The following is a 14,146-nucleotide window of genomic DNA, read 5'->3' as shown; positions in this document are numbered from 1 at the left end:
GGTAAAGTGTTCTAATTTGTTTTCTTTCTTTCTTCATAGGTAACTTCAGCTCGTTTATGCAGAAGGAAATATTTGAACAGCCAGAATCTGTTGTTAATACGATGAGAGGAAGGGTCAACTTCGATGACTACACTGGTAATTGAGCTTGAGCCTCCCTCATTCCCAACAGCTCTGTATCTAGCAGTTACTCATGGTAGTCACAGGGGAGGAAGTGGGTGATGCAGTGGGAGATGGAAACCCTGCTGGTGTGAGATGAAGTGTGTGTCACAGAGTGCCTCCAGAATTCCACGTGCTGGTGGCAAGATCCCATTTTATGATGGTGTTTTGCTGAGTGGATGATGGAGATGGTAACACGCTGTTAGCATCAATGATCTTGAGAATTTCTCCTACCTGGCCACCCTGATTTTCCTCTCCAATGTTGCTCACAGTGAACCTGGGTGGGCTGAAGGATCACATCAAGGAGATCCAGAGGTGTCGGCGTTTGATCCTCATTGCCTGTGGCACGAGTTACCACGCAGGAGTGGCTGTGAGTGCTGGGCTCTGGGACCTGGGCTGGGCTCAGTGCCAGAATCACAGGCTGGGGTGGGTTTCAGGGACCTTAAAGCCCATCCAGTGCCACCCCTGCCGTGGGCAGGGACACTTTTCATTGTCCCAGGTTGCTCCCAGCCCCGTCTACCCTGGCCTTGGACACTGCCAGGGATCCAGGGGCAGCCACAGCTGCTCTGGGCACCCTGTGCCAGGGCCTCCACACCCTCACAGGGAAGAATTTCCTCCTAATAATCAAATTTAAGTCTACCCTTTTTCAGTTTAAACCCATTCCCCTTTGTCCTGCCACTCCAGGCTCTTGTCCCCAGTCCCTCTCCAGGTCTCCTGGAGCCCCTTTAGGCCCTGGAAGAGGCTCTGAAGTCTCCCCGGAGAGGGTGTGGAGTGTGCCAGGCAGATTAAGGATTGATTTCAGGTTAGGGATTGATTCTTAACCTTAATCAGGTTAAGAGTAAGCAGGTGCACACAGGTGAATGAAGGAGGACCCTTGTGAAAGCTGCAAACACCAGACTTCCAGCTCACAGCAACAGCAGGAGGACATAAAAGCTGATGAACCTGAACTTAGGGAAGTGGTTCCTGTGACTTCCATGGCTGTGGAAAGCCTTGGAAAACAAAGGCTGCTCTGTTGTAAAAAGCAGCTGGCAGGGGAGGGATGATGCAGGAGCAGAATGCAGCAAGGCAGGGGCTGCCAGGAGCCAGGTGGGATTTCTGGTTGGCCTGGGTGTAGGTGGTGGTTTCTGAGTTCTTCAAGCTGCAGTCTGATACACACTCAGGACACCCAGTATTGCATAATCTGTGTGGAGGGTTACATAATATGTGAGCCTTACTTAAGAGAATTCTCGGTTTGAGGGAGGGGTTGGCCTCACAGGCTGGTGGTGGTGCCAAAGCAAGGTCGCTTCTCACAGGGCTTGTTGGTGACTTGAGTGTGGGCACTACTGAGTAATTAAAGTATAATCCAGCACTGATTTTCATGTGGGACTTTTAACAGTAATATTTTCCAGTGTGTGGCAGCTAGAAAGCTTTTTTTGTGCAAACACTTGGTTTTATAAACATGATGTAATACCTGACTTCCTGCCCCTCCTTGTGCCAGACCCGCCAGGTGCTGGAAGAGCTGACGGAGTTACCTGTCATGGTGGAGCTGGCCAGCGACTTCCTGGACAGGAACACCCCCGTGTTCAGGGACGACGTCTGCTTCTTCCTCAGCCAGTCAGGTACGGGCTCCCTTCCCCAGCCTCACTCCCTCCTGCCCAGAATGGAGGGAGAAGGCAGCAGGGCCAGGTCTGGTGCCTGTCTGCAGGACTGTGTGTGGTGATGTGAGGGAGGACGCTCAGATTCCAGGGCTGGGAGGTTCTGCTCCCTCCAGCTGCAGCTGCTGCAGGGCTCCTGTGGCTGACAGGTGGAACAGGAGTTTTGTTTCCTTTCTCTGCACCGATCAACAGACTGGAAGTGCTGCTGAGCTCGGGGTGAAGGCAGCTCCACAGCTCCTTTGGAATAGTTTTAGTTCCCTAGTTAAAGCACCACCATATGGTGGATTGGAGCCACAGAAGAAAGGAAACTCTTAGACATGAATATCAGAAAATCCAACTAACTTGGAATGGAGTAGGAGATAAAAGGCACACCGAGGCATAAAAGAATTTATATGAGGTACTTCATATTTTCAAGGACAACTGCGATGCAAAACGTTTTTTTTCCCTTCTTAGTTGCATTTACCATTTCAGGTTTTCATGACTGATCTTCAGCTGTGACACTAAAACCAGTCATTACTTTATCTCCACAGGTTAAAATACCCTCTTGGGAGCAATTTTTTTCTCCTCTGTAGCAATTTCTTTCTTCTCAGTACCAAATGTCTCAGAATATCCACTCTGTGGGGAGCTGATGGTCAGGTTCTCCCTGGGCTTTTTGAAGACACATTTTTTTTAAACCATAGCAGAACACTGGCTTTTCCTTACACCAAATGCTGCGGATAGGTTTTGTGTTTTCTGGGTGTCACTGCCCTGTGTTCAGGGTTCAGACACAGCGTGCTGGGGCTGAAGTGGCTGCTGCCACCTCCTTGGCTTGCAGGGAGCACAAACCTCTGGGGCTGTGTTTGGGGACTTGGTGCATTTCCCACCTGCAGTGGCAGCAGAGCAGCAGCACTGAGCCCCCATCCCTGTGCTTCCCTGTGCTTCCCTGTGCTTCCCTGTGCTTCCCTGTGTTCCAGGCGAGACAGCAGACACCCTGATGTGCCTTCGGTACTGCAAGGAGAGGGGAGCCCTGACCGTGGGCATCACCAACACCGTGGGCAGCTCCATCTCCCGCGAGACCGACTGCGGGGTGCACATCAACGCGGGCCCCGAGATCGGCGTGGCCAGCACCAAGGTGGGCCACAACCCACACCCCTCCCTGATTTTATTTGGTGTTCCTGCCACCAGAACCCCTCCTGGAAGGGCTTGGCCCCGTTAAATGCTTCCTGTTCCCTCTGTACCTGTCGCTGCTGATGGTTGTGCAGTTACAGACCAGCAGCACCCTGTGTGTTCTCTGTCCTGGAGCTTGCAAAGGGCTTTTTTTTGGTCCCTTTTTAAAATGAAATAATATAAGGAAACTGCATTAAACATTGAAAACAAATGGGTCTCAGAGGGAATGATTCCCTAAGAGGTCAGCATTCCCTTTGCCATTGTTTGTCTCGAGGTGCAGATTCAGTTTAAACTAAGGTCAGAGATGAAAAAGGAAATTAATAGACAAGATAATGGAAACTTTGTCTGCATGTAACTCCCTCACTGGCTCTGCTTTACCAAAGAAAATGGGATATTAAAACTATACTTTTAAAAAATGGGAGAACGGTCTTTTACAGAAAGCTACTACTTGTGTCCAGATAACAGGATTATTCTGGCTATGTGTGATACAGTATGAAATAACTTACTTTGCTGCGTTTCATTTTGATGAAGTGCTTGTGCATGGTGAAATCTGCTTTGGTTTAGTTATATTTAGAGGCGAGATGATGTCAATCTGTTACATAAATTCAGCCAAAAACCACATTTGAGTTTAATAGTTCATTGGGGAATTTGATCATGGAAAATTCATGAGTCTCTTACAAGAAACTCTTGAACGAGCTATTTGTCCCTGTTGTTTTCACATGGCCAACAGTTACAGTTTGGAGATAAATGGCATTTTTTCTCTGATGCTGTGGGGAGTTACCAAAGTTGTGCATGTATGAAATAGGGTCTTGAAAAGTTTCTGCCCTCAGGTTGCCCAGAACTTCCTTTTGGGAATATTCTAAACAGCCCAGGCATGTTAATGTGGCTGCTGGGTGCTCTTGCAGACAGTGGAGCCTTACTCAGGGGAGAGGTTCAGGAGAGTCTGTTCTTAGAGAAGGGAGGTGGGAAATCACAGCTGCCTTTGTGTTCCTTGAGTGTGGTCCAAAAAGATCTCAGCTGGTTGTCGTGGGCTTCCAACAAACATCTCCAGTCAGCGGCCTGCTCTTGTCCAGTGTTCTCAGGAGTCACTTGCAGTAAAGGAGGACACGGGTATGGTCACAAAATAGGGTTTAGTAGTCACCAGGGAATCTTAGAATATAAAGTCTTGGTTGTTGTGTCTGAATCTCCTGGAGTATGAGGAGATCATCACGTGCCTCTGTTGAGATCTGCTCAGGTGAGATTTGCCTTGTGAGCTCACGTTCGTTTTTGCTGCTGACTTGGAATAAAAGCTGCCACTTGGTCTGAGGATTTCACCTGCTGGGTGACAATCACCTGGCTGGTGCAGCAGTGACGTTTCTCTCGTGCCCCACCCCAGGCCTACACCAGCCAGTTCGTGTCCCTGGTGATGTTTGCCCTGATGATGTGCGATGACAGGATCTCCATGCAGGAGCGGCGCAAGGAGATCATGCGGGGGCTGAAGGGGCTGCCAGGTAGGACCCCGGGCAGAGCTGGACCCTGCAGAGAGGGGCTGGGGGGATCGGGAGGGCAGCAGGGCTGTCACAATTCCTTGTTCTCTCTGGTGTCTCCAGGCCACCAAACTGGACCAGTAAAACTCTGAGCCTGGGGATTTTACAGGTCGCTGCTGGCTGTGTGAGTGAAGGGTGAGTGGGGTGTGTAGTGTGAGGCACACACATGAGCACACTCAGTCTGGACTCTTCCCCTTCCCTCTAGACTTGATTAAAGAAGTGCTGAGCATGGATGATGAGATCCAGAAGCTGGCCACAGAGCTGTACCATCAGAAGTCTGTCCTCATCATGGGACGTGGCTACCACTACGCCACGTGTCTGGAGGGAGCCTTGGTGAGATTTCTTTATTTAAAGCTGGCTCAAACACAGCCACAGACTTCAGACCTCTGCACAGGGAGCAACATCTGGCTGCAAGTGCAGTTGTAAATGCAGCCATGGCTCTGCTGTGTTGGCCAACACTGGGTTAAATGGAGGGCCCTGGCACAGGGTGCCCAGAGCAGCTGTGGCTGCCCCTGGATCCCTGGGAGTGTCCCAGGCCAGGCTGGACACTGGGGCTGGGAGCCCCCTGGGACAGGGGTGGCACTGGATGGGCTTTAAGGTCCCTCCAACCCAAACTGTGCCATGATTACAAATAACTGAAAGTCACTGTGACATTGCTGAGGCTGCTGCTGGAAGATTCCCATGTCACAGGCTACAATGGGTTGGAAGGGTATGTTTTCCATGTTCACGCTGGGAATGCTTTACTGCACAAACTGGGCACCCTAATAAATTGAAAACTGAGCGTGTACTTTCCAAACCCATACACTGCAGCTTCTACATTTGAGGAGATTCCTGTTGTCAGTACTGTCCCACTGCCAAGCAGTCGTGTCCTCTTTGCCCAGTCAGGCTGGGAGGATGGCTGTGGTGGCTGATGGCAAGTCATAAGGGCTGTGGTGCTTTGGTGGTACAGCTGGAGGTGTTGGTGGCCTGAACAGCCCAGCCCAGGGGCACTGCTCGGATCTGGGTTTTTTGGCCTGACTTGCTTGGATCTGAGGAGAGCCAGAACTGAGTTTCACAAAGTGCAAGAATTCACAGAGGTGATTAAAAAAAATAAAGTAGCATGTTGCTCAAAGTTTTATGAATTTTTTCCCCCTCTAGAAAATAAAAGAAATCACCTACATGCACTCGGAAGGGATCCTGGCCGGGGAGCTGAAGCACGGCCCGCTGGCCCTGGTGGACAAGCTCATGCCTGTGATCATGATCATCATGAGAGACCACACCTATGCCAAGTGCCAGAACGCTCTCCAGCAGGTCATTGCACGGCAGGTAAGGGCCTGGTAAGGTCTGCAGTGCATCAGAAGTGATGCTTTTAATAGAAGAGCAGTTCACAGACACCCAGACTGCTCACTTCGGTGTCATTGCCCACATGTGAGTTCAGTAAGTACTGTGGGCATTTCAAGAGCAAGTTTTGCAACAACTGCAGAAGCCTGGCGTGGTCTGCTTAACCCTTAAATACCCCACAGGGCTGCCCAGGGGATGTGATGCTGTTTGGTTCTAAATTGAGTAATAAATTTTGCCACTGACACTCTGCAGAGAAGTGAGGAAAGAACCTTCCAGAGACCTGCTTTCCTTCAGCATTCCCCTCTGTTGCAGGGACGACCTGTGGTGATTTGTGACAAGGAGGACATCGAGACCATTAAGAACAACAAAAGAACAATCAAAGTTCCCCACTCAGTGGACTGTCTGCAGGGGATCCTGAGTGTGATCCCTCTCCAGCTGCTGGCGTTCCACCTCGCCGTGCTCAGGGGCTATGATGTGAGTACAGCACTGCTTCCTCCTGCACTCTGTGTGCTGCCGTGTGCTGGGCGATGCTGCAGGGCTCGGGGGGTGTCTGTGTGACTGCTCGAGCTGCTGGAATGCCCAGGTCCAAGGACTGTCCTGGCCAGTACAGAACTGGGAGGAGGCCCAGTACACGCGGCCGAGTCTGGTGCGGCTGAGCTGGGACGTGTGTCTGGTCTGGTAGGAGCTCACAGGTTCTGGAGGGCTGGCAGGGAGCTCAGAGAAGGCAACGACCCTCACAAGGGTGCTTGGCAAACAGTTTGGTGTTAGGTATTTGATCTTAATACAGACACTGGCCTCTACCTGTTATCAGTGACCTCTTATCATTTGAGCACTGGAACTACGTGGACTAAAGGGACTCCCTCCTTAGTTTTGAGAGGAGTTGTAACAATTAAGGTTGTGGACTTTTTTCTGCACTGATTATCCTAAATTAACATGAGAATATGTTGAATTGTTTTCAGTTGAAACACAGAACAGACATTCCACACGTTACAAAGTTATACACAAACAAACAGTGTGTAAATACTCACAAGCCTGTTCTTTCTCCTCCCTCTCTGCAGGTTGATTTTCCAAGAAATCTGGCCAAGTCCGTAACTGTAGAGTGAAAGATCATCTGAATCATAGGGGCAAAGGGGAATTAAATGAAAGACTTTTTTTGGTACCAAAATAACTTGATTTTAAAGCCCCCTAGGTAAATCTTATTTTGCTAAATCATTGTTTGTGTGTAAGATCACCATAATTCCATTACATTAGTGATTGTCCAATTGATTCCACATGCTATGTCAATAGCTCTGGGTTTTTTTGAACAACAGACTTCCATGAAAGATGTTAAATGGTTTTCCTTAAAGATTGCTGAGTCTTCTAGGTAAGGGGCCCTCCATTTTACTTTGAGCTGATGTCATTGTCTCTTACCCCATGTGGCTCATTCCAGTCATTGATGAGAAACCACTGAAGGAATTAATCAGTCAGCTGTCATGCTCTCAGGCAGTGAAGCAGGACACCAGAATACACACCTGGAACAAGAGCTGGTACTGGTCACGCTTGTGCAGATATTCTACCAGTGAAGGAAACTGCAGACAAGCCTTTGGGTAAATTCCTGCCTCAGGTACACGAGGGAATTCAGCTGAGCTGTCACAGCCTCCTCGCTCCTGGGCACGTGGTGAATGTGCCAAGGAGAGAACGCTGCTCCAGAAGGATTTTATCTATGCCAAAAACATAGCAAGTGACAATCTCGTAGCCATGGTGGCCACGGCGTGGTGTGACCCCAGTGTGGCCAGTGGGACCCGCCCTAGCTGGGACTGGGAGCACTGGCTGGCCAGTAGGGGTGAGGGCAGAGAGGAGGGACCAGTGCTCGCCCTGAGCTGGTGGCTGTTGCTGCTGATGGTTGGTTGGGGTTTTTTTAAAACAAGTGCTGAGGGTTTTCCCCCCAAACTGAGGGGCACTGGGGCATTGTAACACACCTGAGTGTCCCAGCTCTGTGGACACACCTGGGTGTCCCAGCTCTGTGCAGGGCTTTTTGCTGCAGGTCACTCTCTGGTCTGGGTGTCTTTCTGCCTTGTGTCTCCCCAGCAGAGAGGGCTCTAAAGCTCCTTCCTGAAGCTTGTTTAGCCAAAGTCCCCTGATGACAGCGAGGGCTCAGGTTTATTTAGCAGCAGTTCTTGTGTGACTTGTGTCAAATTCAGCTGATTTCAAATTGAAGGGGATAAAAAGGCTCCATAAACACGACACAAATAAATACCTTGGTAATATTTCTATAACAAGCTTGAAGAGAATCAGAAATGACACAGAAAATATACCTTCAGGACTCAAAACTTTTCTGAGGAAAAGTTGGCTTTTTCTGAGTCATCAAAGGGCAGTTATTATGTATTTCCTAATGCAAAAAGGTGAATTTCCTCCCACCTTGCTGGGTTTTGAATTAACCTTACACAGGCACCGTAAAAACATGCTACCAGGTATAAAGTGGTGCTGATGAATATTCCAGGTCATTTACTGCCCCTGAAAAATGGCTTTAGCAGATGCAGTGCCTGGGGACTGCCCAGCACCCTGCAAACCCCGGTTCCCCTGGCACAGGGCGCCAGTGCTGTACAAACACGACCCAGGCTGGTCCATGGCTGCTCCGAGTAAGGCATTCCCAAAGACTCTGCAGGAATTCTGCAATGTATAAACCCACAGGGACTATTTCACTGCAGTTCAGTGTCAGCTCAAGGCTCAGTTTCATTGTGAGAATGAAATGCTGCGTGCCTGGAAACAGCTTCTCAAAGCCAGTGTATGTGTTTATTATCATATTCAGACTATTAATTTATGAACACATTGTGCTGCCAGTGTCTGTTTAAGAACAAAGTAGTAAATGCTGCATTTTAGTTCAGCAAATGCTGTGTGTGTGAGGCACTGCCCTGTGGCAGCTGTGCCTCTGCCTAAACATGACCAGGAGCCCTCCCTGCTTCACTGGAGGATGATAATTGTCCTTAAGGAAAAAACAAGGCACGTTCAGTGCTAACAGGTGGAAGACAGGTCCTCCTCTTCCTCCTCCTGCTCCTCCTCCTCCTCTTCCTCTTCCCTCCAGCTTGCTTAAGAGAAACTGTGCAGGGCTGGATCCAGGCCGGGCTCCCCCTGGATCCTCCTGGCACAGGGATGTGCAGTGTCCCCATCCTTTGTTCTGAAACAGCCCCACAAGGGAATTATTTTGGAACGGATGCCCTTTTTCCCCGCCTGCAGCCAGCATTGCTTTTACCCTGCCTTGCACAGAGGGCTGCCCGTGGGCAGGGGGGGCAGACACCCCTGTGAACACAAGCTGCTGCTCAGCAGAAGTTTGTTAGTGCAGGCTGCTACATTTGTGAAAGTTGTGTACAAAGAGGACCAAAGAACAGGAGTCTGAGTCAGAAATGTCCGCTGTGACACGGCCGTGTCGGTGGAGCTGCAGAGCTCGTGCTGAGCTCTCTGGGTTTGTGCTGTGCCAGACAAATCCTTGTTCTGTGTAGCTGGGGGTATTGATGGGTCAGGGGAACAGGTAGTGCCCACCCCCACCTCTGCCAGCAAACTGCCTGGAGTGTCAAACTCTTGTCTGCCAAATCTGAGGGCTCGGAGCTGTTGCAGTGAGGCTGATGGATGTTGTAGGCTCGGTCTCAAAGGATGCTCTGGAGCACACCTGTGTGAAGAATTTCTCTGCTGAGCGTAGCAGGGAACCTGTTAAAGCATCTCGTTGTTGTTGCCATGCAGTGTGAAGTGAGAATGTACAAAGGACTCTTTTTAGCTTTCCTTACCTCATTTTGTCCACGTGTTGCATTTCGATGAACAGATGATGTTTCTCTTTTCCGTAGAAAACTTTTAGGATGTCTCGTGGTATTTATTAACAGCCAGTCTTCTGCTCTCCCAAATGAATATTTTGCTTACTGAGCCAGTAAAATTCTCTCCTTCCTCACTGAGATGTTGAAAAATTCAGTAGCCCTGTCTCTAAAATTGAGCCACAGGTAAATACCAGAGAAAGGCTTTTGCCATCTGGAATAGCAGCTCCTATTTCTGCCTGCTTTGGTCACAGTTTATTTTTGGTATAAATAACTCTGTTCCTCACCTGCAGAGACTCAAGGGAAGCCCTGAGGTCTTGGGGGGTTTTAATTTCCAAAGACCAGAGAGCTCCCAGCTCAGCATATGTTTCTGCCCAGCAGTTCTCAGACAGATTTCACACTGCTGGGAAGATTCCACACACACACAAATGGAGCTGCACATGGAATATGCTGCAGCCAGAAAGGTTTTTTTCCCCCAGCCCTGCTGCAGAAGGGCTGTGGACAGTTTTTTCCTAGATTTGTCCTAGTCAGCACTGTCTGTGCACATTCTCACCAAGAGCCCCCAGCAGTGCCTGGGTGGCTGGCCCTGGGCAGGGCCGTCTCCTGTGGCTCTTCTGTCCCAAAAGCTGCCTGGACTCCCTGTGTTGGGTCAGGCTCAGCCCCCTGTGCTGAGAGAGCCAAAAGCTTCACCCAGAGCCTTTCCCAGCCACCTGGGATGGAGCTCGTGGGCCTCATGCAAAACCTCAGTGTGGAGCCTTAAGCCCAGCCCAGGCACGGGGGGCTGGTTGAGCTGCAGAGTGAAGCATCCAAAGGCACAAGTCAGACCCACACCAGTGCAGAATTGGGCCTTTCCCCTTCCTGGCTGTCCCTAGGAGTCCTTGATGCCACAAGCAGGTGCCTGGTGGCCGTGTTGGATGGAGGGAGGGACTAAAATTAAGTGGCTTAAGTGGCACGTCAGTGTTTAGCTGTGGCTAATTTTGGATCCTACCTGAATGTACCAAACTTGCCTCAAAGCATGGAGTCCCTCCTCTTCATCAGAAACAGGAAGAAGAAGAAACATTTGGGTTGAAAAAAAAAGGAAAGAAAACTATTTGCCTTCAATTCAGTTTCTGTAAATAGACATTTGAGTGGCAAACCCACATTTCCTCCCTTGTAGATTCTCTGCCTCTGCTGTACATATCCAGCTGGCTTGGGTTGTGGGGACCAGACTGTACCGTGTTTCCTGTCGTGTGCTGTATGCAGAAGATGTCTTACTTTTGTCTGTAGTGTTTTATAATTTGGGTTTTGTCTCTTTGCTTACTTTTTTTGTATCTCACCCTTTGAATAAAATCAAGTGCCCTACATGAAACAAACGGAATTACTGGTCTTCAGTTAAATCCATTAAGAACAGGTGTAGCCCCTGTGGAAGTTAAGAGCTGGATGTACAAAGCGGAAAACCTCAGGGCTTAACTTGCCCCTCTCCTGACCAGCCAGGCTCTTTTCAGGTCAGAGATTCAGCCTGTATTTCATTTTTTGCATTTCACCTGCCCTTTCCTAACCGATTTTTTCCACTCTGTGGAAAGCCTATCAAATCCCCCTAAGGCAGAACAGTTCCTGCAACCTTCTGTTCCTTAATTCTTATTTAATGACCCCTTTTCTATCACTGAGAAGGTTGCAGTCAGCACAGCCCATACCTGCCCCGTGCTCGGTGAGCGTTTCTCACGTTCCACAACTTCTGAAAATTCGTGGCTTCTTTTCCCAGGAAGAGCCCTGCGTGGGTAAGGCTGAGCTGGGACCGTGGGGGTCATGTCAGACCAACGCTGGGGGCTCAGGGCTTGGTCAGGGCTCAAACACACCTGGGTGGCTTTGTAAGGGAATCCCACGGTGACAAAACGCTGAAACCCCCCCTCCTCCAGCTGGGCCATTCAGGGATTGGTTTCCTCAGGGACCTTTGCCTCTCCAGGGGTGCAGCATCAAACTCCAGCGTTGACTTTCTTAGACAAAGGGAGCAGCTCAGGCTTCTCCTGTCAAAGACCTTTCCTGTACAAGAAGCAGCCGTGAAAGGCTGGGGGGGCTGGGCCGAGCTCATGGCCTGCACAGGGGGACACAAACCCCACGAGGTACCTGAAGCTGGCTGCGTAACCAGAGCCACCCTCCAGTACCAACAAAGAAGAGAGGCCCCGTGGGCCCCTTGGCCACTCGGGGGCCACTCGGGGCCGTGGCAGGGACTCTCATCCTTGCTGGCATTCCTTGCAGCAGCTCCTTTCCCCAGGCTTTGCCCAGCCCAGCGCTGGAACTGCTGACAGGGAAAATTCTCTTCTGCCCGGACAGCCCCAGCTGGCCCTGCCTGAGGAGAGCCCAGGCACACGGGCCCCACACCAGGGCAGGATGGTCACTCTCAGAGGTGACCTCCAGCCTCCCTGGTGACACAACACCGAGCCTGAGCCTCCGGCCCTCACCCGCTGGAATTTAGGGGGGATTTCAGACCTGCACAAAGCTGGGCATGACGCACGCAGGAGAAGTTCCCACTGAGCCACACCATGAGGAGAGACAGGTTTCGGAGACCCAGTGAAGGTGTGTGCCAGCCCTTGCTGACAGAGGATGGCAGTTCTCATCCTGCCCCTCTCCACCTGAGCCTGGCACAGCCACGTCCCCTCCCTCGGGCCCTCAGGAAGGCTCAGACAGAGCCTGAAGTGTTGGATGAATCCAGTGCCTCTGTGGATGAATGAAGTGGCTTGAGGATGTCCCTGCAGGACCCCAGCCAAGCCAGACAGGGGCTGAGGGGGTCCAGAGGCACCTGCATGCAGTGGAGCAGCTGGATTAGGGAGGAATTTTTGCTGTATGGACACAGGAGCTGGGACAGGGATCAGCAGGGGCTGAAGTCATCTGCTTCTCATTCTGCTCCAGGTGCTGCCAGCCAGGAACAAGGGTTTGTCACAGCCCCAAGGTTTGTCCCAGGCTTTGCTGGCTCAGCTGAGAGGGGCAGGAATGGGCTCAGGAAGCACCTGCAGGCTGGGTCTCACCTGGGTGAAGCCCAGCACAGTGAAAGGGGAAGGAGGCAGACATTTGGGGGCAATCATCTCTCCCAGAGAAGGACATCTGAATTTTCCCCTGCTGGAAAGGTCACTGCTCAGCCACCAGATGCCACTTTGTGCAGTGCAAGGTACCACTGAGGGCACAGCTCCTGCTGAGCAGGAGAGACAAAGCAAGAGCTCAAACCTGCTCCTAAATCCTTTGCCCTTTGGAATCTGCCCCATCTCCCCAAGGAGTGCTCTGGATGTCACACCCCTCCCGTTTGTGTTACCACGTGTCTAAGGCCCCTCAAATCCAGGGGTTTTCATTCCCCACACTGCAGTGGTGCTGGATCGATGCCACGAGCAGCCAAAGACCCCGTCCCAGGGCTGCTGTTTTTATGGCTGCCTGTCCCTGTTGCAGGGGGATCATTCCCTGTCCCAGGGCTGTTGTTTTTATGGCTCCTGTCCCTGTTGCAGGGGGATCATTCCCTGTCCCAGGGGCATCATTCCCTGTCCCAGGGCTGTTGTTTTTATGGCTCCTGTCCCTGTTGCAGGGGGATCATTCCCTGTCCCAAGGCTGTTGTTTTTATGGCTCCTGTCCCTTTTGCAGGTTGATCGCATCGCTGCCTCCAGAGACTGAGCACCAGCACTGCCCCCGGAGCTGCTGCAGCGCCCGAGGGCCTCGAGGAGCAGGAGCCAGGGGTGAGCTGGGACAGCCAGAGAGCGCCCTGGGGTGACACCGTCCCTGGGGTGACACCGTCCCTCATATGACACCAGACCTGTGGTGACGCTGGCCCTGGGGTGACACCATCCCAAAGGTGACACCAGCCCAAAGGTGACATTGGCACGGAGGTGATGCCATCCCAAGGGTGGCACTATGCCAAGGATGATGCCATCCCAAGGGTGACACCAGCCCTGGTCCCACCGAGGCCCCAGTCTTGGTCCCCTCTGCTCCACAGCCCAGCCCAGCACCCTAAGTGTGAGTGAGTAGCACTGAACAAAGCCCGGAGCCACCCCTGGGTGGGTGACACACACTCAGAGGTTGCTCTGCTCACTGCTTGTGTTTTGCACTGAAGTTCTTGTCTTGTTTGTAGGTTTTAAACAATAAAAAGCTCCAAAGATTGTCTTGATTTTTAGAGCAAATGCCAAAAGCGGAGTGCTCTGCTTTAGAAATGCCGGTTTGTCTGTTCTTGGATGGTTCCTTCCCTTCTTGGCTTCTGCAGCCCAGGAAACAAAGCCAAATTCACAGCTCCTCCCTGCTCCCCCTTCTTTCCCTGTTCAGTGACAGTTCCGAGGGCTTTGACTCAGATTTCCCCCCTTGTGTCTCCTTCAGACAGAGCTTGAGGGCTGGGCCTTCAGTCCTGGTGGTGGCTTTGTCACAAGAGCCTGGCTGGACAGTCCTGCACTTTGCTCAACACACCAGACCCATGGGGACAAGGACAGTTCGTCAAAAATACCCCAACCCAACCCCAAAACCCGCTGAGGTGTCCACAGCGAGCTGCTGGGAGTAGAGAAAAGCCAGCACCTCCCACAGGACTAGCTCAGGAAACTCCAAGCCCACGAGGGAGGCAGAGGAGCAGAGGTTTGGTGTC

General features: G+C 51.3%; 1 protein-coding gene across 1 annotated transcript in view; it reads left to right on the top strand.

Moving 5' to 3' along the window:
* GFPT1 (glutamine--fructose-6-phosphate transaminase 1) overlaps window positions 1–13,931 on the top strand; it is a 31,853-nt gene extending 17,922 nt beyond the window's left edge. The window contains exons 11-19 of the mRNA XM_017744684.1: window positions 40–135; window positions 429–526; window positions 1,634–1,754; window positions 2,744–2,901; window positions 4,312–4,426; window positions 4,668–4,795; window positions 5,600–5,767; window positions 6,095–6,256; window positions 13,165–13,931. Coding sequence (XP_017600173.1) covers window positions 40–135; window positions 429–526; window positions 1,634–1,754; window positions 2,744–2,901; window positions 4,312–4,426; window positions 4,668–4,795; window positions 5,600–5,767; window positions 6,095–6,256; window positions 13,165–13,194 — 1,076 coding nt within the window. The 3' untranslated portion in view covers window positions 13,195–13,931. The remainder of the gene's footprint in view (window positions 1–39; window positions 136–428; window positions 527–1,633; window positions 1,755–2,743; window positions 2,902–4,311; window positions 4,427–4,667; window positions 4,796–5,599; window positions 5,768–6,094; window positions 6,257–13,164) is intronic.
* Window positions 13,932–14,146: the final 215 nt, after the last annotated feature.

This window comes from Corvus brachyrhynchos, unplaced genomic scaffold (assembly GCF_000691975.1).
Source record: "Corvus brachyrhynchos isolate BGI_N302 unplaced genomic scaffold, ASM69197v1 scaffold119, whole genome shotgun sequence".
Classification (NCBI taxonomy): domain Eukaryota; kingdom Metazoa; phylum Chordata; class Aves; order Passeriformes; family Corvidae; genus Corvus; species Corvus brachyrhynchos.
This window is presented reverse-complemented; position numbering and strand designations above follow the sequence as displayed.